Source organism: Tiliqua scincoides, chromosome 1 (assembly GCF_035046505.1).
Source record: "Tiliqua scincoides isolate rTilSci1 chromosome 1, rTilSci1.hap2, whole genome shotgun sequence".
NCBI lineage: Eukaryota > Metazoa > Chordata > Lepidosauria > Squamata > Scincidae > Tiliqua > Tiliqua scincoides.
The window spans coordinates 178,858,070-178,881,754 of NC_089821.1; the positions used below are offsets into that span (position 1 = coordinate 178,858,070).

The window sequence follows — 23,685 nt, forward strand, 5'->3', positions numbered from 1 at the left end:
GAATGTTATTGTTAAATATTTGAATATTGTTATGCTTTCCCATCCAGATCATCTTACTTCTAAGGGAAACATATCATATTCTCAAAAAGTGGATTTTTCAAAGTTAATGCAATATTTAATAGCAAAAACAGAATTTAACAGAATTTTTTTTAGTATTGCAAAAACAAAGAAGAGGAGTAATGTGTGTAATATTATGCCAAATGTACCTGTTTTTCCATTTCCTGTCAATTGCCCACCATCTCCATCTTCATAAACTGCCACAACTGTAATTTTATAGGGTGTATCTGACTGCAAAGGCTGCAGCAATACATTATTTCTTCTGCCAGGTACTGTTGTCTAGATCGTAAGAGGTACAGAAAATACTGTAATATTGTAAATTGCTCAACACTGTAGTAATTAATGAATCATACAATTTACTGCGCAATCCTAATCTTCTCTTACACCAGCATAAAGGCCACTGTGCTGGCCTAGGGTGCTGTAAATGTGCCGTAGAGCGTGTTTGTGGCACCCAATGAGAAGGCAATGCTGGCTGGAAGGCCTGCACCATCCCAGATACTATACTTGATAGTATAGGATGGGAAGTAAGAGAGTAAGAATGGGAAGGAGGTGTAATGAGGCAGGGGAGGGCAGAGGGAGGCAGAATTGGCATTGTATCCTATTCTCCCTTGCGGTCATGAAAGCCCAATATGACCTTAGATGTGTGCCAGCAATTTAGCTGGCACAGATCCCATTGCACAGGCTGGTAAGGGAACAAATGTTCCCTTACCTCAAGGAGATCTCCAGTCTGCTCCTTTCCAGTGATGGATATAGAGTGGGCCATGCAGACCCGCTGCACCAGCGGTGGTTAAGATGGAGCTGTTTTGGTATTAGACACCAAACAAAACAACCTTTTGTTCCATCGGTTGCAATTTTGGGAGCATTGCCACAAGAGGTGGCAGCACTCCCTAGATGTTGCCAAACCTCACTACAAACGTTGGAGCAAGTAAGGTAGTGATAGGGGCAGGGAGGAAGCAAAGGGCAGTGGGGGGCAGGAGGGGATAGATCCAGTGGCAATGGCATATGCAAGATACTATCTCCTCATTTTGCAGCCTCACCATTCTCTTCTCTCCTCAGACTTGCATCAGCTATGGAACCAGCTACAGAGCTGGCACAGGTTCAAGGAGACTCACTGGAAAGCGGGAGGCTAAGGGATTTAAATCTCCTTTTCTATCTGAAGCTTCCTGATCCATCACTCCTGCTGGATACAGTGCACCCCTTTTCTGTATGGCTGCACCAGTGAAGGGGAGGATAGGATAAGGCCCTAAAATGTGCCTACATATATTGTAGTAGGTCAGATTTCAGTCTTGTCTTTTCCAGGATACAGCTAGAAATATAGCACTATACACTTGAAAAACTAGCTTGACCAGAGACATGGCAGAACGGAAAAAATGAATATATGCACTACAGAAAACTGAGAACACTACATCCAAGTCTCAAAAAAGCTATTGTCTGTTCATGGACTAGGTAGCCTTATCCACGTAACTAACTTTTAAAAATGCAAATAGAAAACAGGTAATGAAGTAATTAATCTGGGAAATGTGTATGCAGAAACTCAGATAAGCAAATTTCCTCTGTGGACACAAGCCAAACCTAGTATAACAGTGGTGAACCAACCATGATATGTTTCCAATGTATCATGAAAATACTTACGTATTCATCAATGGGGTCTCCAACAGTAGGAGAATATATGATTCTGTACTGCTGCACAGGTCCATCAGCATGGTCCCACTGAACGGAAAGGCTGTTAGTAGTAGGGTCAAAGACTCTTATGTTCCTGGGTCCACTGCGAGGCACTAAAACAAGGAATAATTTAAGAGTTCAAAATGAAGTGGAATGCCCAGAAAGTAACCCTCCCCACAGTTCCCTGCAATATTCATCAGCAGCTGCTGGAGGATTTATATATACACACATAATGCTCCCCAACAAGCCCAAGGAGCCTTGTTAGCTGACCTAAATAGAATTTGTGCTCAGTTGATATAGTTTTTATAAAATGGGAAATCTGTATTCATTATTAGTATTTTTATTTATTCTTATTTATAAAATGGGATTTTTAAAAATAGTTTCTGTAATCCTGAGCATAACAAAAGCAAAGTTCAATATCCTGGCTTCACTCCTTTAATACCTTAGCAAGCAGCTGCTAAATATAGAGCAGGGCTGGGCAAACTTTCAATTTTAGAGATCCTGGACCTTTAACAATTGTGTACGAGAGGGAATTTCAGCAGGTGCAGCTTGTCATCTCACAGAACGCTGCTGAAATTCACCTACACAATTGTTAAAGGTCCAGGATCCCTAAAGTTGAAAGTTTGCCCACCCCTGAATAGAGGATTACGAGAAGCACACAGGAGGTAGGTAAACAGAAAAGGAGCCAGCCACTGGGGCTAAACTTCAGCAATTAAGGCTGACTGTTGTTTTTCAGTTGAGGACACAGCGTGAACTGACTGACTTGCTACGTTCTAAACAGCTTGGTTCTGTTTTCCTTATATATGATAAAGTTCTATGAAGTACAAAAGGTATGCAAGGACAAAGGAAACGGGAATCATAATATTGTGCAAAATTAAGTAAATAATATAAACATTATTTGTAAATAAGGAGTTAAAATTACAAGAGGAAAGAAGACTGAAAATAAAAAGGTAAGAATGACATTGCGTACTATAAGTTAATATAACGAGAGGAATATCCGCTCTCATAGAACAAATATAGGATAGACTGGAAAAAGAATTGAGTAAATTATTTATGTCAGAATAGACCGATTTGATCAAAAAGTGAAGAAGATTAGGATCAAGTAGAGTGGCACTGCTAAAGCAAAGAGAAGAACAAGGGGAATTTAAGAAAAGTGTACAAGAATGAGTAAAGGAGACAGTAGGTAAGTCATCAGAACAGGTTCTATATTAAAATGAAAGTACCAATAATGTCTTTAGGGAGCCAATTCAACATTTAGAGGCATCACAGAAAAAATAAAAAGGTAGTTTAATGAGTTGTATGGAAGACCAAATAATAAAAATCCTAGAAATTGACAGTGATGAACTTGTTTACATGGAATTAGTCATTGGAATTAACTCTAAAGCTAAAATGACCTTCAAATTCTAAAGCTTTCAAGACCAAGAGATGATCCAGTAAGGGCGCAACCCTATCCTGTGCTAGAACAGGCAAGCAAAGAGGCTTGTGCTGTTTCCAGCGCGGAATAGGGGCCTCAAGTGGCTCAGCCAGAGGTAAGGGGAAACTTTTTCCCTTACCTCTGGGTAAGCCACCCTGGCCTCTATGGGTCTCCTCGTACTTGCACCATCTCCTGAGGTGGCGCAAGTCTGAGGAGAGCAGAACAGCTTGAAGCCACTCCAAACTTCCCAGGAAAGGGGGTTGGGATCCGGCATAACTGCCAGATCTCAGCCCCGCCTCCCGCTCCCCACCTGCCCGCCTCCCTCCCACCCCAGATCCTTGTGTCAGCTCAGCTTGGCTGACGCAAGGCTCAGTGCCTCCATGAGCGCAGAGGCTTGTGTCAGCCTCTGCATGCCGGCCTTGCCAACTCCCTAGGAGGCACAAATATGCCTTATGAAACTTTTGTGACCCTCCTGGGCCGGCGCAAGGGACTATTGAATGAGACAAGCTGTCTGGAATACAATAAAACAGAACTACAGACTACCCCTGCAAATAATGCTCTTCTTTCAAGCAGCAACAATGCACATTTCAAAGTATTCCATGAGAAACAGTAACAGAAAAGAATTATCAACTCAAAAATCCCTTGAAGTTGGAAAGTGTCCTTTGTTGGCTTTTATCCTTTAAAAGTCAAGAATAAAGGATATCCTTGGGTGTTGATGGGTACCCAATAATTTGTCTAGGAAAGGTCTCCCACCTAAGGATTACAGCTTTCATTAAAGAATGGATTTAATGCACAAAGAATAAGAATTTGGTAGATCCCATTTGGTCACTACTAGGACTTATCTCCTACATACTCTAAGCAGCACAACATAGCAGCCAATGGGCCCAATCCTAACCCCTTATGTCAGTGCTTTTCAGCACTGACATAAGGGCAATACAGCTCCAAGGTAAGGGGACAGACATTCCCTTACTTTAAGGAGGTCTCTGTGAGTGACACCCAACTGCAGGATGCAGCACATGACCCATTGGCACTGCTATGCCAGTGCTGGAAAGCACTGACATAAGGGTTTGGATTGTACCCAATGTTGCTCACATGTTGTCAAATGCTAAACAGAGAGACTGAGAAGTATTGGAAGAGCTAGGATGGGAAGGAGTTCATAATACATAACCAGAGACTAGTAACAAAGCAAAGTTTTATAAGGAACATAAATTTTCATACATGTTCTTCCCTGTCCAGGACTGGGGTCTCCTTCTCCATCTGCATACAAGGCAACAACATTTACAGAATAGGGAGTGTCCGGAGACAGGCGCTCTAGTAAAAGATTGCGTGTGTTGCCTGGTACCACAACCTAGGAAAAAGGAATACCAAAATTCAAACTGACAAAAAAAGAAATCTGATTTCTAATACTAAACATTTTGGGCAGCCACTAACACACATACAGAGTTTCTGGACAGCAAGGGGTCATCCATTTAGCAAGCTGCATACATATACCACAGTTGTTGTATAGAGTTATTATCATGCAGAATCATTTCTTACTGGCCTTCACCTAAGTGTATACAGCAGTCATAAAGAAGTTGGTGAGAAATGTATCTTGCTACAGAACATGTGTCTTGTGATACTAGATCTTCAAGCCACTATAGAGTGTGTGCTGAACATTGAGATTCTGTGTGCTTTAGCACTGAAAGTGAGGTGACGTGATATTTATAATGCACATACATTTTGTATATGTGCTTTCTAAGCACCACCAGAGGAAATCAGACTGGGCACAGTGGCAAGTTCAGTGTATATTACAGCTTGTATATTTAGCGCAATGAGCTAAGTTAACTGTCGGTGACCAGATCCGTTTGCATTCCACAGCAAGCTGACTAACTTTTTCTCCAGACTTCAGCAAAGGCATGAAAACCAACATTTAACAACCCAATCCTATCATTTTCCCTGCCATAGCATGAAGCTAAGCTAAAAGGGGCTGGGCTGCATGCTATGGTGGGAGAGACTATTTGGGAGGCTTGGGAGAGATAAAGGAAAATATTTTCCCTTATCCCTTGATCAACAGTCTCCTCAGACCTGCAACACTTCTATAGCTGGTGCATGTCTGAGGAGACAAAAGGGGCATGTTGGGAGGCACCAGAGAGGACAGCATCCGACACAAGTCGCTTGAACTGGTTGATGTCCCGTCCCCACCTCCAACACACCCCATCCCTTCCATTCTGCCAACTTACTGATGTTGGGGTAGGGGGCATCTCCTTGCTGCCATGAAAGTGGGCCAGAAGCATGCAGCTATGGACATTCCAAACCAGCAATTGCAACACTGTAAAGTTTGCTTCACTACTGCAATGCAAGTTCTAGTGGAGAAGCAGCTAGATAGGATTGGGCCATTAATGTTATTTCCATAAAAATATTTTTATTTAATTTTATTTATTTTCATTTGCCAGAAATAATTGTGGAAGTATTTACATGAGGAAGGAAAAGTTAAACTACTTACAGATTCTGATGGCCTTCGACCATGCAACGGAGCATACACAACTCTATATTGCTGTACTGGCCCCGGTGCAGGTTCCCATTGGACATCAAGGCTGTTTGGAGTTGGATTGTACACTTGGACGTTTCTAGGCGATCCTCTCACCACTGAATGAAGAATAATGCAAGATAATTTGTTCCAAAGAATAACTGCTTAATTGCAGATGAAAATGGCTACAAAATGGTGACTTCAAACAAAAATTTGCTTTGAGGGCAAAGTGGAAAAAGCAGCAGAACGCCGCTGGGCCAAGTATGTTGTAGTTTAAGATACCACTATTGTGTAATTATCTGAGAACACATCTACATGATAAGGGTGTCTCTCATAAACTCTTCTGTTGTTGTCCTATGTAAGTACATGTACACAGGACCACAATTACTTCCTTCCAAGTTCCACTCAATAAAGTTGGCCTTACTTCCTAGTAAACATGTATGACATCAGGATGTAAACCCAACACATGGTGAAAGTCTTTTTATCACTCAGAAGGATCAGCATCCCTGTTACAACTCTGTTCACCATGAAGAAGCCAGTGACCCTTGTCTCGACACTGTAGACAATCTCATGCATGGAACTGGACATGGAAATGTCATGAATGGAACTAGTGCTAACAAAGTGCCTGAATACAACTTGCAAAGGGGAAATTGTGAAATGACATTTAGAAATACTGCTCATCCATCAGTCTCCAACACCAGCCCCACATGGCATATCCTTTAATCCAAAAATTTAGATGAAACATATTCAGAACATAAATGGAGTAATTAAAGGGCAGCTGCAGGAGGTAAGTCTCACTCCTCCAATGTAAGAATTACTGCACAACCAAAAGAACACAAAGCAATAAGTTCAAAACAATAATAATTGAATTTTAATGAAGACCACTGCTTTCCTTATACCCAACTACTATTTCTCACATGTTCTGCTGGGAGTTTGGGAAGTCAAGGCAGACAGACAGTGCAGAGAGGGCTCATTCACTATATCCGAAACCTCAAAAAAATTTCCAAATGGAAATATCAGATACCCATCTCTCTTCCCAGTAATAATAAACCTATAAAACCTGTTCAAAGTAAGGAAATCTGCCATTGAACTATACAAAAGATAGTACAACTTGATCCATTTATTTATGCAATTGCCACCAATGCAGAATAAGGTGCTCATAAGCCTGTTGAAATAGAGGCTTAAACACAAGTAGCTCTGCAATGAATTGAGACTAATAGTGCCAATATTTTATGAGAATAAATAATCTTGGAATTTTACTTACAGGTTTTCCCAGTATCTGACATGCGTCCTCCATCACCTTCTGGGTACTCAGGAATCACGGTTACTTTGTATCGCGTGTCAGGTTGCAAGTTCCTTAGGATAGCATAATTTGTGTTCCCTGGTACAGTTGCCTGTTTTTGTTAAAGCGTAAAGGAAAAATATAATTTGGCTATATTGCAGCCCAATCTTATCTAAAGCTGCCCACTGGCAGAACGTGTGTTCTACTGGCAGAAACATCAGGATCCAAGTGGAAATGCCTGGATCTGGCATGCACTGCATGACACTGACATGCTCACGGATGCCACCACTGAGTGCAATAAAGGCACCAGTGCACAGACATACAGACTGTTGGCAAGGCCACCATACACAGGTGCCAGGTGAGTTGGAGGTGGGGGTAGGCAGTGACAGAGATGGGGGAGGGAAGAAGAGGAATGGGGTGTTTCTGGGTGGGGAGGAGGGGGGACAAAGGTGGAAAGGGTGAATCTAGTGGCACATGCATGCAGCCGTATCTTATTCCCACATTCCTCTTCCTTATTCTTCTTGGTTCTGAGCCAGCAAAATAGCTGGCGCAGAACGAAGAAAAATCCATAAGGAAAGGGGAGGCTTTCCCTGGGGTAAGGGAGCAAAAGTTCCCTTACCCTGAAGAGACCTCTGCAACTGCCCCTCCCCCACCACAGCATGCAGCACGTGCCTCCTTGGCAAGTGTGCACTGGCGGGGGCGGGGATTTGGTTAGGATTTGGAGCCTCAGTCTCATTTTGGTTAACATTAAAATATGTTGCACTACATGTGAGCCAATTTTCACGGACCAACCCTCTTAGCACTAGACCATTTTGACATGCAGCCAGTACATGGTTGCATGATCAGCTATGCAAAATACTTCCAAGCTAGGGAAAACATGCATGTCTATGAGAAGGATGTTATCTTTTATCCCCAGACAATCTAGTTCTGCACATTCAGAGAAAAAAAAACCTTTCAACATGCAGTTCCATCATCTGTATTCTCAAGTGGCAGAGTCACAAGATGGCTTTCTCTGGATGTACAGCTGAGCTCTAAGTGCTGCCCAAGCCAGTTCCATCACAGCCCCTAGCAAAACCAGGAACGGATTCAGAGCAGGTATAAACAATACTGAAGTCAATTACCAGCTCATCTGCACCTCCTGCTACAGGAGCATAAAGCAACTTGTACTGACGAGGATTCCCTTCAGCATGATCCCATCGAACATTCAGTGTGCTTGTTGTTGGATCATAAACTCTGAGGTTCTTTACTGTGCTGAGAGGTTCTGAAAAAAAAATTAAATCTACTGTCAGACTTCGTGAACCATATTGTTGTGAACCACACTGATCTGTTATGCAAAGGCTTGCACAGTCTTGACCACCAGCACTAGCCAGCCTTTTGTCCAAAGGGCCACTTGGAATAATGGGGAGATACACACCCACATGCAAAGTGGGAGAAAGATGAAACCGCTCTGCCCAGTCAAAGACAGGGCGTAATTTGGATGTGAATATTGCTTATGATCCTGGTATGGCCTTCATGATTGCTTCTGTATTTCTGTAAAAAATCACAAATGTTCATACACAAATTGCAGTTATTGCACAGACAAGAGCTCTCTATTCTAGTGTAAATTCATCCTGTAAATGTTGCCATGCTCAATGGCAGAAGGAAGTCTGCCTCCAAGGGCATCATGAGGCATCTCAGGGAGAGAGGTGGCTATAGCTGCTCAGCTCTGCTCAGCTGCACGTGCTGCCTCCCTACTTGCTGCATTGCTGCTGCTGTGAACAAGGTGGGTGGGGGAGTGTGAGGTGGGGAGGGCTGTGAAACATGGTGGGGAGAGGTGGGAGAGAAGGCTGGCTGGGCAGCTCAGAGGTGCTGCATCTCATCAGCACAGGGTGCGCTCCTGGCAAGCTTCGAATTGGGAGGGAAGCCTGACCTAGACAGCGTTCCAGCAGTAAGTACAGGCAATGCAGCGCTTTCCTCCACTTGGGAAGGAGGGAGCCCAGCCTGCTCTGCGGGGGGGGGGGTGTCCAAATGCCACAGCCTGCATTCCTCCATCTTGCCTGTCTGGGGGGAACAGGGGTGGCATCTGCATGTTGCAGTGTATGTGTGTGAGCATGCCCCCATGTACTTTGGGGGTGAGTTGTAATCTTGCTCTGTGGGGCTGCAATCCTATCCACACTTTCCTGGGAATAAGCCACATTGACTCAAATAGGACTTACTTCTGAGTAGACCTACATAAGATTGGGGTCTGTGTCAGGTTAACCAAGGATCTTCACCTTTCTCTTTTTCCTCCCCCTTAAAAAAAAAACCACTCTTTATGGCTTTTCTCTAAAAATTGATTAAAAAATAAAAATACCCATTCCTTTTCAGCCATTCCCCTTTTTCCTCCTGCCTCCTTTTGGGGGGGGGGTACTTCCCATGTTGGCTGCCATTGTAAGACAAAAGGCACAACCCTTGCTAGGTCTACTCAGAAATAAGTCCTATTGTGTTCAATGGGACTTACTTCCAGGAAAGTGAAGATTGCAGTTGAACAGTCTCTGGTCTCAGTTTCACATCAGTTTGCAATTAGCAGATACACACAAAACCTGAGGGAGTCTTCCCCTCCCCCAGCAAATTCATCACTTCTCAACCCCCCCTTTCCAAAACCCTCCAGGTGTACTGCTAACCAACTCAGGGCACAATCCTAACCAGGTCTACTCAGAAGTAAGTCCTATTTTGTTCAATGGGGCTTACTCTCAGGATTGCAGCCTCAGAGTGCTGGCACCTTTTTTTTTCCGCTTGTTTCTAGTGCATAATTATTCCACCTTCATCCCCATTTTGAGGGTAACTGAGGTGAGGATGTAATGGGGAGCCATGGCCAATGGCCACAAGGATCAGGGGAGACATGGGCAGGAAAAGTTTGAGAACCACTGGGATACAGGTATCTTAAATACTGCCTTATTGTTAGTACGTATTTAGTTTGCATTTATTGTTCTTTTTGACTCATGTGTTTGAGAGAACATGTAGAGATTATTCATAATTATCTGCTTGCTTCTTTTATGCTCCCAAGAAAGCCAATGTGCTGATACATACTGGGCTTTTAATGATATTTTAACTATTTTTTTTTCCTGCACTAGTTTGGAGCTTCCTTCTTTTACCCAGCAGAAACATATTGAGGTTTCGTTCATTTTGCAGTACCTGGGGGAAGATGTCTGAATGCCCCAAAACAAGAATAATGCCTGAATAAGAATTATGATTTTACTGCACAATAAAAGAAACATCTGGAAAAGCCTGAATACAACTTTCTCTAGCTATCTGATGATTACAAAGAATTGAAGGGTTAAGGCAAGAAAACTTAGGAACTAATAAATGCCTATCTAAAACCATTTTCTTTTTCAGGGGAAGCATCTGTATTTCTTTAAAAAATTAACAGCAAAGGAAATTGAAGACCTGCTGATTCCACAAGTGATTTAACATGGCTCTTTTACAATTACTCATAAATGACAAAGTCAATCGGAAGTGGTTTACTTACTGGTTTTGCCCCTGCCTGTCATCCGTCCTCCTTCGCCATCAGCATATATAGATGACACTGTAACAGTATAAGGTGTGTCAGGTTGCAGTTTCTGGAGTACGACGCTGTTCTGCCTTCCCCCTACAGTGGTCTAGCATAAAACAGAATGAAATATAAAATTGGTGGGGCAAGGGTTAAATTCCACAGATTCAGGAAAAAATAAACAGAAAATAGATCATACAACAGTCACAGCATGATCAGATTATGAAGATTGCATCTACCTACAATTTCTCTTCCTCTTTGTATTTAGATTGTGAAAAACACACCTGGCAACATGAATTAGGTGCAATAACAATCTAATAATAAATTCCTAGTAAGCAAAAAAATGCTGAAAGAATATAACATAATAATTACACCGAGAAAAAGACCATGGCTGTGATTCCAGAATACACATCCAACTTTTTTACAGGGAGCAAATGAATTGCTCTTGACTTCTGATCAGTAGAATCCAACATAAACCCCACAAAGTGCAGTTAATATATAAATTCACCTTAATTTCCTGGGTAGACAGCAGCCAGCAGCAATGGGTCTTCTCAGCTCTGTGCCTGCGTTTGAGCAGGCACAAAGCTGAGGAATTCCGTGTTGGGCTGCCCAGGCCAGGAAGTAGGATAGGATGCAGTGGCAGAGTCTGCTGCCTTCTCCACCTCCGGCTAGTGCCTCCTCCCTGCCCCAGCCTCCTTGTTCCTCCCCCCACCCTCCCCCCTGCCTCAAAAGCCCTTGCCAATCCCTACTAAGAGGATCACTAAATGTGCTTTAAGGCATGTTTATGACACCCAGCGCCAGTACTGGAGCTCAGCACCTGCACTATGGCCCATTAGGATTCTGCCCTTAATCAGAGTTGCCATGTCACAGTCTTACATGACTGTCATGTAAGAAGTTTACAGTAAACAAATAGTAAACACTATTTAACCAAATAGTACATCCAATGAAAAGAGATCCTTGATGCCCTTCCTTTCTTTTCTTTTTCCCCCTTCAGGAGTTCAAAAACTGCAGTTGAGTCACACTTTAAGAAACAGATATTTGCTAGATTGCATCTAAAAGACCATCTTGAATCATGTTGCAGAAGCCAATCCTTTAGTTATGTAATATCCATTGTTTTCTGCAGAACAGTAAAATTTACAATGCTCTGAGTAATTGATCTCACAAGTATTTGTTTGGAAGAGAGTGCTTTTCCCTTGATAATAATTGAAATATTTAAGTTAGTTACCGATTGTTCAACACCATCCCCAGTCGTAGGCAGGTAAGTGATCCTGTACCGCTGAACTCGTCCTGTGGCAGGATCCCATTTTACAGTCAAGCTACTGGATGATGCATTATATACCTGAAGGTTCCGCGGCCCACTCTTTGGCACTGATATGAAATTATTAAAACAGTTGTTAAGCAAGCCATGAGCATAATCAAAGAATAACTTGAGTCATTATTTACCAAATCAATAAATGTTCACTAAAAAAAATGTAAAAGCAATTTTAAAAGAAGCATCATGCTAGAAGCTGCCTTAGACTGAGTCAGACTTAGTAAGTTTGGTGTGCTTGCAGAGCAATTTATGCACATGCATAGTCTCCTAATCTTGGATCCCAACCTTGGACTGGTCTATATGTTCTGTACTGTAGTATGATATATAAAGTGCTATTTATGAATTCATGGTCTTACCTGGTGTTGTTATAGGCACAAGGGGTACTATAAAAAAGCACAAACAGATCAAGTGTGTATTAAAAGGTTGCCTTTCACCAGAATACTATTGCTACAAATTATGATGCATATATCAACACATTTGTTTACTTACATGTGCGCTCACTGCCAATCAGATCATCACTCTCTGACTCATCAGGATAGATGGCAGTAACTGAGATGTCATACAGCGTGTCAGGGGTCAGATTTTCAAAAACTAGGGTATTTTCATCACCATTCAAAATAGTCTTTGGAAGAGACAGGAAAAAGAAAAGGACAAGATCAACCACTGAACAATTAACAATGTCTTAAGCAGGCTCAATTAAGTTTTGTAGTATTTTACATATGCCTATCACTCTATAGCAATGTTTTCTAAACTGCAGGTCAGGACCCACCAGTGGGTCACAAGCCAATTTTTGGTGGGTCATGAAAAGATTGTGAAACAAACAAAACCTTGTAAGCATCCTTGTCCAGTTTCCAGAAGAAAATCATTAGTTGGAATGCTAACCTGTGGTATGAGGCAATTTTCATGCCATACCCCCAAATTAAAATGTCACATTTTCCAATTTTCTCTAGTACTGGTATGCCAAAGGTCACATGGTAACCAAGTTCCAGCCTTCTGTCTAGCCTGGAAGTCCCTCACTACATACACAACTTGCTCTCCAGTTCAGCCATCTAGGGTACCCTAGAATGACTATAAATTTGGAGGAACACTGAACTCAATTTCTAGGTAGAATTTCTAGGTAGGCAAATGTCTACACACACATTTAGGTCACACATGTGGGCAGCCTTTGGAGCAGAGGATCCCGATTATTAATTAATAATTTATTAATGATTTATTATTAATACATAAAATATCTTTTTTGTTTAATGAGTCATGATAGATTGTCATTTTAAAAAGTGGGTCCCAGTGCTAAAAAGTTTGGAAAGCACTGCTCTATAGATTTATCATGCTTTCCGAACTATGTAACAAAACTGTGGGACAGAACATTTGTGTTCGACAATGGAGGCTGATGTGTGCTTGAAAAATTAAGCTGCCATGTTGGATGCATTCACTACACTTGACAGGGAGACCCTGTGTAATACAGATCTCCCCACCACAACTACCAATAAGTGAGCAGTGACATAATCCAAAGGGAGGAATTAAAGACACAGTGGGATTCTCTGGCAGGACCTGCACTGCAGTTTACAGGTATATGGACTGGCTGTTTTGGCCAAAAACATGTGACATCCGGTTTCCTGGGAAGCCAGAAGTCACATCTTTTTGTCCAAAATGGGCATTCTGAGCCTTGCAGAGGCAGCATGCAGAAAGTGTGTTCCTACATATCAACTGTTTGGGAAATACTGATCTAACATTTCAAAAAGACAATATTTTACCCACGAAAACATTTTTGAGATTCCATTCCTACCTCCAGTTTTTCAGTTCCACCATAAGGTCCCCACATTACTCTATAGAGTGCTACATCAGGTGCTCCATGGTCCCAAGTACCTCGGAAACTAGTCTTGGTAACCTGATCAGTTCTCAGATTGACTGGTGCTGGTACAGATACTGTCAGGAAAAAAGAAAGGGAAAATACCTCTCAGGAGAATAAAGCTTGCAAACTAAGCCCTCAATCCTATCCATCCCCCCCCCCCATGATGTATCCACACCACCAGAATATGCGGAGGGAGGAGTCCTAGAGGTCTCCTCTGGGTAAGCCTCTGGAGCAGGAAAAGGTCTACTTGGATCAGAAACAGCAATATCGCTGGCATAAGTTCAATTGGACCTGGATTGGTGGATCGAAGCCAGGAAGGGGGTGCCTGGTCACACCCCCTATAACATGCAGTGCATGCTTTAGCAGAAGGACTGCATAGTGTATGGTGGGGGATAAGACTGGACCACCAGTTGTGCCTGATTGCCTAATCTTAATTTGAAAAGTTTATGCTGATTGGTTGCTATTTTATGCTCTTATTCTTTTGTTGACATATTATCTTGTATTAATCCTGGGGATTTTTTAAAATCATAAACTGCCATGAATCCTTTTGAAGAAGAGCAGTATACAAGTCTTTGAAATAAAAATGCAATAGAATAGTGAAGGTCAATTAAGGAATATACAAGTTGAGCCTCATTATTCGCGTGGGTTCCATTCCAAGCACTCACATGGATGGCAAAAAACGCACTATAGCAAATCAATTTAAAAAAACAAAGTTTCTTTGCTCCTGTGATTTAAAAACAGGCTTGCGGACCTTTGTGATGTAAGGTAAGAGTCATTAAGAAGACAATCTATCAATCAGTCCTCATCCAAGTACTTAGAAAGAAAGGTGCTTCACTCAGCCCCTCCCTTCACCAATGCAAAGTGATCACCTTTCTTTCAGGTGCTTAGGGGGAAAGGAGGGGTCGCCTGGAGAGAGAAGGATTGATGGTCAGCCAGCTGCCCTCTCTCTCTCTCATTAACAAGGCTATTGTTAAAGGACTGTTCAGTTTTTTAAACTGATTTTAAAGGGATGCATTTTTCCCCTTCTCCAGGGATCAGAACATTCCGTCTCATTTGCAGTGGCCATTCGTGTTGTCAAATCCATGTATAAAAAATCCATGTATAAATAGGCTGGACCTGTACAGGTGATGACAAATCTCATTGTGAGGATGAGAGAGGAAAGCCTGGAAGAGACTCAGTGTGGATCTTTTCTGCAGGGGCTCACAAAAACCTGGGACTATCTGTAGAAGTCAGTAATTAAGTTATATTTGGCAGATTTTTTGTACATGGAGCAACTCACCCACATGAGCTTAATGAGACCGGAGGAAGAATTGCATAGAACATATGGTGTGCAGAACTGCCATGAACACAGACATCAATTTACCATCATCTCTTGTTCATGGCTATTGCTGCTGCAGTATTAGGCAGCTCCCTTACTCCCATGTTACACTACTCATGTAAGTAACACATGTGTATAGTTGCTATTAAACATGCAAAAGACAGCTAAATGCAATGTATGAATCAATCCTGAATCAATTCATGATTAGTGAAATCTGCTCAAACATATCAAAAACATATACCAAGGCCACAAAGACTTGTCAATGCCACAACAGGCATCCTGCCACCAACATCTTGCACTCTCCATGTCACTTTCTCTCAGGCATGCATGCATACCCTAGAGAACCTCATATACTCCTAAAAGCAGACTGACTACTTCACATATGGGTTGTAACTACATGACCAAAGAGTTCATTTGTACTGATTAACCCATCAATACTGAACCTCGCTTCTTGCTCCTTCCCTGCACCGTCTTCCTTCCAAAGAAAGTAACTCTAAATATATGGCAGAGGAATGGCTCACATCATCAGCAAGTGTGTACCAAAGTAGCAGGAGCTGGTCCCTAGTTTAAGAGCTTGTGGGTTGCTCTCTCCTGCATTGGCTGGACTTCTTTTTAGAGGCTTCTTTCCCCATTTTGTTTTTTCTGTCTTTGCAACAATGGCTGTCGTTCACGTAAATCTCTTAGCTAAAGTCAGTTTTGCTATATATAAGGAATTGTTTTAATCCCATAGCATTGCTATCCACCTTCCATAACTCATCTCTTCCTCATCATTCTCTGGTGCCTGCCCATGATGAAATCTTTATTAATGTCTTAATTGCTTCCAGTCATGGATAAAAAGATCATCATTGTGATTTTTATATAGTACAAGTCTGGTTATAATTTGTCTCAAGAACATGTTTCCTTGATTAATTAAAAAAAAAAAGTAGCGTGCTGCAGATGAGCACAGGAATCAATTTTTCCCCAGTAAACTGTATTGAGACAGATATGCAACAGTTTGGCAGACATGCACTAGGGTTGGTCTGATTCCCAGAAGTCATGGCAGACCTATGTTGGCTTTTTGGACCCTTTCCCAGCCTTTGTTTAACTTTTGGGGTTTCTGGGCATTACCCATGACCTGACCATGATTTTATAGTGGTTTTCGCTGTGTTGTGCAGTTAGCTTTGTGTTTTCTTTTTCCCCGATTCCTATAAGTCCTAAATGCAACTACAAGTTAATTTGATGGCAAAAGATTTTGCCATGTACGTCTGGTACAATGTTCTAAGTGCCCACTGCTGTGTATATGAAATGGCAAAAGCTTCCCAGGGTTGACATTTTCATTTCTTCCCTGTGAAACTTCAGGGCACCATTCCCAGTAGTATGCCTACGAACAGCTGTGCCAGAAACACTGAATAGACATTACAATGGGCAACATGCCATCTCTGGCAATGTGCCCAAGAGATGAGAGACACACCACTTAAGCATGGTTACAGTACTATTCTTGGTGATTCCTGATGATAGCTGTTGCCAAGGAAGCTGCCTGAATCAATGATTTCATTAGAGTGTGCCTTGCTAAAGCTATGGTTATAGCTGGATGATCCCTAGGGGTGAGAGAAGTGGTATGGATGTGAGTGTTGCTGTCTCAGTTTTTAATTCTTTTAACTCTCTGTTCTGGACAGGCACCTCCTACTTACAGTGGTGACTAGCAACGCAACATGGTCTCCAGGAGTGTCATCTTGGCCTGATCACAAGATCAGGCAGTTGCTCAGCAGGAAGCTTACAAAAACAATATAGAAACATAGATCACCCTTATTTCTCAGTCTATCCATCTAACTATGTTCAAGGCACTGTTCAAACACACAGTTAGCAAATAAAATCACCCTGGACTGTCTACAGTATTATTATTACTTTAAAAATATGGGAGACGGAACCTGGAAAGTGACGGGCCATCTGCCTAATATCTGTTCCAGGTAAGATGGTAGAAAGCCTAATCAATGATACTCTTAAAACATATAGAAGAACAAGGTTTGCTGAGGGAGAATCAGCACTGGTTTCGTTAAGGTAAGTCTTGCCTCACAAATGTTTTAGAATTCTCTGAAAAGGTCAACAGGCATGTGGGTGTTGGCAAATCTATTGATATTATATATCTGGACTTTCAGAGGATGTTTGACATTGTCTCTCCACAAAGGCTGCTGTGAAAACTCCACAGTCGGGGAATAAGAGGGCAGGTCATCTCATGAATTAGAAACTGGTTGAAGAACAGGACACAAATTGGGTGTAAATGGGCAATTTTCACAATGGAGTGAGGTGAAAAGCAGTGAGCCTCAAAGATCAATCTTGGGACCAGCACATTTCGATTTGTTCATAAATGACCTGGAGTTGGGGATAAGCAGTGAGGTAGACAAGTTTGCAAACAACACTAAACCTTTCAGGTGATGAAATCTTGAATGGATTGTGAAGTGCTCCTGAAGAATCTCTCCTAATTGGGGGACTGGGTGGCAAAATGGCAGATGTGCTTCAATGTAAGTGTAAAATGATGCACATTGGGGGGGAAAAATTAAAATTTCACATATGGGTCCTGAGTTATCTGTGATGGGAGAGATATCTTGGGGGGTGGGGGTGGACAGTTCAATGAAAATGTCAACCCAGTGTGCTGTGACGAAGGCCAATTCCATGCTCAGGATAGAGAATAAAATGGCCATTATTATTATGCCATTGTACAAATCAATGCTAAGGCAACATCTGGAGAATTGTTTCCAGTTCTGGTTGCCATATCTCACAAAGGATGATATGCAAAAGGTGAGATCACCTTTTGATATGCTCGAATATCAAAATGGAGCATATCATCTTCTCCTTGTAAGGAAAGGTTACAATGTTTGAGACTCTTCAGTTTAGAAAGAAGGCACCAAAGATGGGACATGATTGAAACATATAAAATTATGCAAGGAATGGACAGAGTGGATGAAGGGAAGTTCTTTTCCCTTTCACACAGTGCCAGAAACAGAGGGTACCCAGTAAAAATGACCAGCAAGAGAGTCAGAACAGACAAAACAAAATATTTCTTACCTAGCACATAATTAATCTGTGGAACTCCTTGCCACAGGATATTGCTGTGACACCTGGCCTAGATGCCTTTAAGGGGATTAGACAGATTTCTGGAGGAAAAGTCCATCATAGATTACAAGTCATGATGACTATACGCAACATCTGGATTTTAGAGATAGCCTAACTATCTCTAGAGAGTGCAAGATGCAAGAGAGTGGCAACAAGACAGTTATCTTGTTGTCTTGTGTGCTCCCAGACGCATCTGATGGGCCTCTGAAATATAGGAAACTGGACTAGGTGGGCTCTTGGCTTGATCCAGGAAGACTCTTCTTAAGGTCTTATGACCTTATTTACAAAATGCCACATTTCAAATCACACATTCATTTAGGAATATAAGAAAACTTCATTAAGCAATACAGTTGACTTACAAGTTGTAGCTTGTGCAGCTACTGGCACAGATAACCCTTCATCGTATACTGCAACAAGTTCAACTTTATAGAGTGTTTTTGAGAAAAGATCAGTGAGAAGTGTGCTTGTCTGAGACTGATCCACTTCCACCTAGACATAAACAAAGTCACCAAAGTTATAAAAAGACAACTGCCTCCTTTCCCTACCGTTTTCACTTTTTCTTTACCAAGTAATGCAAATTTCAGTGATATTTTAACTAACAGACCAATCCTAACTAATTCTACCCCCGTCACCGCCAATGTAGCCACGTTATCAAACAAGCACTGTATAGTACGTGGAGGGAGGGGGATATCTCTTCCAAGTAAAGGGAACATTTGTTCTGTTTCGCAGGGTTAAGCCTTCATTCTCCAAACTGGTCTACTAGGATCTGCGCAAGCTATTTTGCTGGTGCACGTTTGAATGGACCCTAGAAGGGCGACAGGATATCAGTGCCACGACTGCCATCAATGTGCCCCCTTCTCAGTCTCAATCTGCCCCCCTCCCCAGCCTAGATTCTGCCCTGCTCCACCACCACCCATGCTGACTTACCAGTGCCAAGGCTCTCTGGCAAGCTGCTGGTGCACAACTGTTAGCAGTGGTGGCCCAGAAAGATAAAATTTATAACTCATGGTTGAGGGATTCCTATTGCCCTTTAAGAAAACGGCTGTTGGTTGTCACATTTTAATATTCCATTCAAACCACATGTCTTGGAGCAGCACTACCTCCCCTGAACTTGTGCCCCCCTGTCATGGTTACCTGGGCAACCCAGCAGCATATTATCAACAAACCTGCCACCAACTCCACTACGAGCACTACAGCCACTGAACAAGCCCTAGTCACAGCCTAGAACTATTTGTATCTCCCCTAATGTTTCCAAGGCAGGCTTTTGGGGGCAACAGGAGCACAGAGAGGCAGGCTTTGGGGGGAAAGGAAGTGGAGTTGCACATACATATGGCAGGTATCAATACAAAAGCCTCGGTCAGTGCTAGCGATGTCACTGTAGTGGCAGAATTCTGCCCCTACACCTGTGGAATAACAACAGCCCTGTCCTGTGGAGGAGAGATGAAGAAGCAGGTGCTATATAACCAGTCTCAGAACAGTAATGAGGCAACAAGGGAAAGCCCACAAAGCAAGATCATCAAGATCTTTGCAGGAAGCCAGAGTAACTCTGAAACTGGACAAGATATCAGTACAATAGGGGTAGAGGTCCCCAACCTGGGCTTGGGGTGTAGAAATCCACACACCAGGTTTGCTAAAAAAATACATTGCTTTACCTCTTTTACATCATCTTCTTCATCGGCTTTGTATCTCAATAAGTATTTACGAACTTGCCCAGGAGCACGTTCCCAATAGACTCTCATGTTACTGTGTGTGACATCTCTTATCCGTAAACTTCTTGCTCCACTTAAAGGTACTGTCAAATAAACACAACATTAGTGAGTGTATTACATGCTATTCTCCAGAAGTTTATATTCCAACCAATATATCTTGAAGTATTCTGGTCTTGAAGTGACATGGCTGTATCGGGGTGGAGGGGGGGGGTTGATACGATTGGGCTGTGCATCATGCCTAACTTTTAAAATTATGACTCACATTTCTTAGGATACTACCCATAATGTTTTCTATATATAACAATATTTAGGAACAAGTCCTTATGGTGCAGATCTAAACAACCAGGGCTGCAATCTTATGCAGACTTGCCTGGGAGTAAGCCTCATTAACTATGATGAGGCTAACTTCTAAGTAACCATGCAAAGGACTGGGCTAAAAGTAATGCTATAACTATGAAAACTAAGTTATGCATGACATTGCAGAAGCATGAAAATAAATACTGAACAAGAATGCCATTAATCCTACATGTGACTTCCTGAGTGGTGAGTGGGTCACTCATAAGATTGTCAAAAGTTGCATGAATTGTTAACGTGTACTCAGTGTTGGGAATTAAGTCTACCAGCTGTACATCATTCACTGATGGTTGAATACGCATCTGTAAAAAACAAAAAAGGAAAACAAATGAGTTCCTCCAAACTTCCAAAGAAAAAAGTAAAAACAACAAAATGCTTGTGCAGCTACATAACTAATTTGAAAATACAGTATTTACAGATTCCTGACTGATTCCATTGTGTATATAATTTTCCAGTCAATGTGCTTAATTTTATACTGAGCGCCAAAAATTTTCACTGACTGAGCATATGGAAGGAAACCTACATATTCTTCAGCCCCTCTTCTTTCAAATCAATTGTTACCTCTTTTTCTGTTGCTGGTATTGTAGCATTGACAGGTTCATACAACAACAAATAGCCAGTAGCTCCAGTGACAGGTTCCCATCGCACTCGCATCGTGGTGGAAGTGATGTCATAAGCATTCAAATTTCTTACAGAAGGAACCGCCACTGCAAAATCATAAGTATTATTCATGTCAGTTGTTAATTTTCTGATATGTATTTTCTCCTTTAGCCAGCAAACTCTATTTGTACTTTTCATAGCAAGTTAGGTCATTGGGGGGGGCTTTTAAATTATTGTACAGGGGGCCCCATATCCTCTGTTTCAATTAACCACAGATCGGGCCCATCCCATGCCCCCTCCAGAAGTGAGAGAGCTCTACTCTCCTTACCTCTGGAGGGTCATCTGAGCCCACATCCACCCACAGCCTCTGCTGGGCTCAGAATGACAGAAAATGGAGAAAAACGCTATTACCAGTTTCTCTGTGAAAACTGGAAGTGTCATTTTTAATGCCTTATAAGACCTCCAGAGGCAAGGAGAGAGGAATGGAACCGCTGTGGATACTGGGGCAGGCCTGTATTAGTTGTTGTAGTAAATCAGCATAATGTGAGACCAATCAAGCCAAACAAAGCCCATCAGCAATGTGTATTTATTCATCTTGAGCCTGATAAAACTTCTGGTTTTAATGCCTGCCTGGGTCTGCAAGAAGGGAAAAAAAGGCCCTAATATATGCTTGGTGATCAGCACTTTGTTTGGTTGGTCACAAAATGTGCAGATCTGCAATAACCAATGCTCTGTCAGGAGTAAGCTGTGCTAAACTAGATGTTCAATACCACAACACCGGGATGATAAACCTGACTCGTGAATCACTGCTCTTTAAACACTTAAAATGACTGACAGCATTTCCCAGTTTGATTGAAGGGCTCTGGCCCCTTCTATAACTTATCTGGTCCAGTTTGATCAATCAGTAGATTGCTATAATTCTGCTTATCACATCACAGAATATTCGCTTCCCAATGGTTGTCCTTCTTTGTTAGTACCTGAACCACATGAATTTTCACTAAATCAATTCACATCAATCGCATTTTGAAACTTCATGGAGTGTTTTATATATTTAAAGCTCCCCTCCCCTTTCTACGTTCCCTCTCTACATACATCCAGGCAGAAATTTGGTAAAAATATGTTTCAGAGTTCTGTAAGCCTTATGTGTTTGTTAACTATTTTGTGCTGAAATTGTCACTTACAAGTTGTTTCGGTGCCCTTTAATGGTTCACTGCTAGTACCTTCCACCACAGAATATACAATCACAGCATACTCTGTTTCAGGCTTGAGGCCAGTCAGTACTGTAGTAGTCTCTGACCGACTTACAAAGACCTGCATAAAAGCAATGAACGGCAGACAGGTTTATACAAAATTATACATGCAATACTATTATTGTTAACAATACTCCTCTTTCATTTACTAAAGGAAAATAACTATAACTTTTAAGAGGTAGTGTAACTATACTGCAGATTTAATTTGGTCTCCACTTTTGGTTGTAAGACTGCCAGATCTAAGTTTGAATGACAACGGGCATTGCACAGATCTCCACAATCAGGTGATATAAACCTCTAAGGCAGGGGTATCAAACTCATGTCATACAGAGGGCTGAAAAGCATTCATGATGCCTGCTGAGGGCCGGAGGTGATGTCATTACACAGGTCAAAACCAAAAATAAACACTCCGTTCTCATGTAGAAACTCATTAGCCGCTAATGACAGGAGAGAAAATACACAAATCTTGATCATATTTCAAGATATGGGAGAGCCCAATTATCATGTGGGCCACCCTTTCAGCAGCGTCACCTCAGCATTGCTCAGCAGCTGAGAGTCCGATGGCCAGATAAAAAGCTTCCACGGCCGCATCTGGCCCCCAGGCCTTATGTCTGACACCCCTGCTCTAAGGTATACGTATCAATGCTTAAGTATTCTACTCCAAGACTGCTTCAGGTTCTGGTCTGCACAGTCTAACAATTTGGGGTATTTAAAAGACCTATGAAATGTTCCATAAGCCCAAGAGAATTTTAGTTTTTTGTTTTTAACCCAAGCCAGATGGCAAACTGCTTTTCAGACTTCACTGAGTTTCTTCTTATGGTGTATTTATTTTATTTATAATATTAAAAAGAAAACAAAAAAGAAAAGAAAAAAACTACATAAATATGTCTAACAGTGTAGCAAGAGTGAAGCCAAAAAGTTCTAATTACTTACTAGAATTATATTAATGATCTAAGTTTACACCCTTACAAAAACTGTATCTCCAACAATCCCTCTTATGACTAATCCTCAAATCCAAACTCATTACATCATTTCTCTCTCTCTCTCTCTCTCTCTCAGACTTCACTGAGTTTCAAAAGCATTTTGTGATATGTCATTGGTAGGCAGCCCAGCTATATAAAAAGAAAAAAGTCATCAGTTCTAATGGAATCACTCAAACTCTCTTCATGAACCTAGGCAGCTCATCTTGCAATTCCTGCTGCAACTAGATGGAGCTTGTGAAACTGAGCTATGCTGGAAGCCCTAGGAAGAGAAAACTTAACAGAAAGTTCAGGCATACATACAGGTCTAAGGTTCACAGCCATAGCCACTTGAGCTGCCAAGAGATGGAGCCAAAGAAGAATGATCAAAACCTGTTTACTGGGAAATATTTTATGGCTATTACTATGTAAGAGGTCATTTATTGCTTTAAACCGATTCAGAACCTCAGAAGAAAGAGTAATTTGTGCTTTTATTTCTGCAAATGTAGTATCCTCTTAGATTATCAGGCAGCTAAAAGTATACAGGATTGTACCATGTAGCCCAGCTACAATGTCTCTACGCATCCAATAGTCTAAGGGGTAATTCACATATAGGCAGGTCTGGTCAAAGCTTGGCCATTACCTGGGTAGCCCCAAATTTTGGCACCTTTCCCCAGGAAGAAGGGGGGGGGGAGAAGCTGCCTCCTACTCATCCATTCAGCTGCTTAGGAAAGTGGACAAGGAGGGTGAAGCAAAGCAAGGTGACCTGGTGCCACATCCCTTATCTTGAGCTCTGGTGCCATTTTCTTCCTCCT

General features: G+C 41.8%; 1 protein-coding gene across 1 annotated transcript in view; it reads right to left on the reverse strand.

The window, feature by feature from the left end:
• COL12A1 (collagen type XII alpha 1 chain) overlaps positions 1–23,685 on the reverse strand; it is a 155,495-nt gene that overhangs the window by 48,776 nt on the left and 83,034 nt on the right. Inside the window, exons 24-39 of the mRNA XM_066612440.1 lie at positions 21,843–21,972; positions 20,623–20,768; positions 20,234–20,363; positions 19,651–19,790; positions 18,358–18,487; positions 13,525–13,664; positions 12,231–12,363; positions 12,098–12,124; positions 11,655–11,797; positions 10,409–10,538; positions 8,043–8,182; positions 6,904–7,033; positions 5,616–5,758; positions 4,352–4,481; positions 1,690–1,832; positions 207–336 (exon numbers count right to left, since the gene is read on the reverse strand). Of these exons, the coding sequence (XP_066468537.1) occupies positions 207–336; positions 1,690–1,832; positions 4,352–4,481; positions 5,616–5,758; positions 6,904–7,033; positions 8,043–8,182; positions 10,409–10,538; positions 11,655–11,797; positions 12,098–12,124; positions 12,231–12,363; positions 13,525–13,664; positions 18,358–18,487; positions 19,651–19,790; positions 20,234–20,363; positions 20,623–20,768; positions 21,843–21,972 (2,065 nt within the window). The remainder of the gene's footprint in view (positions 1–206; positions 337–1,689; positions 1,833–4,351; positions 4,482–5,615; positions 5,759–6,903; positions 7,034–8,042; positions 8,183–10,408; positions 10,539–11,654; positions 11,798–12,097; positions 12,125–12,230; positions 12,364–13,524; positions 13,665–18,357; positions 18,488–19,650; positions 19,791–20,233; positions 20,364–20,622; positions 20,769–21,842; positions 21,973–23,685) is intronic.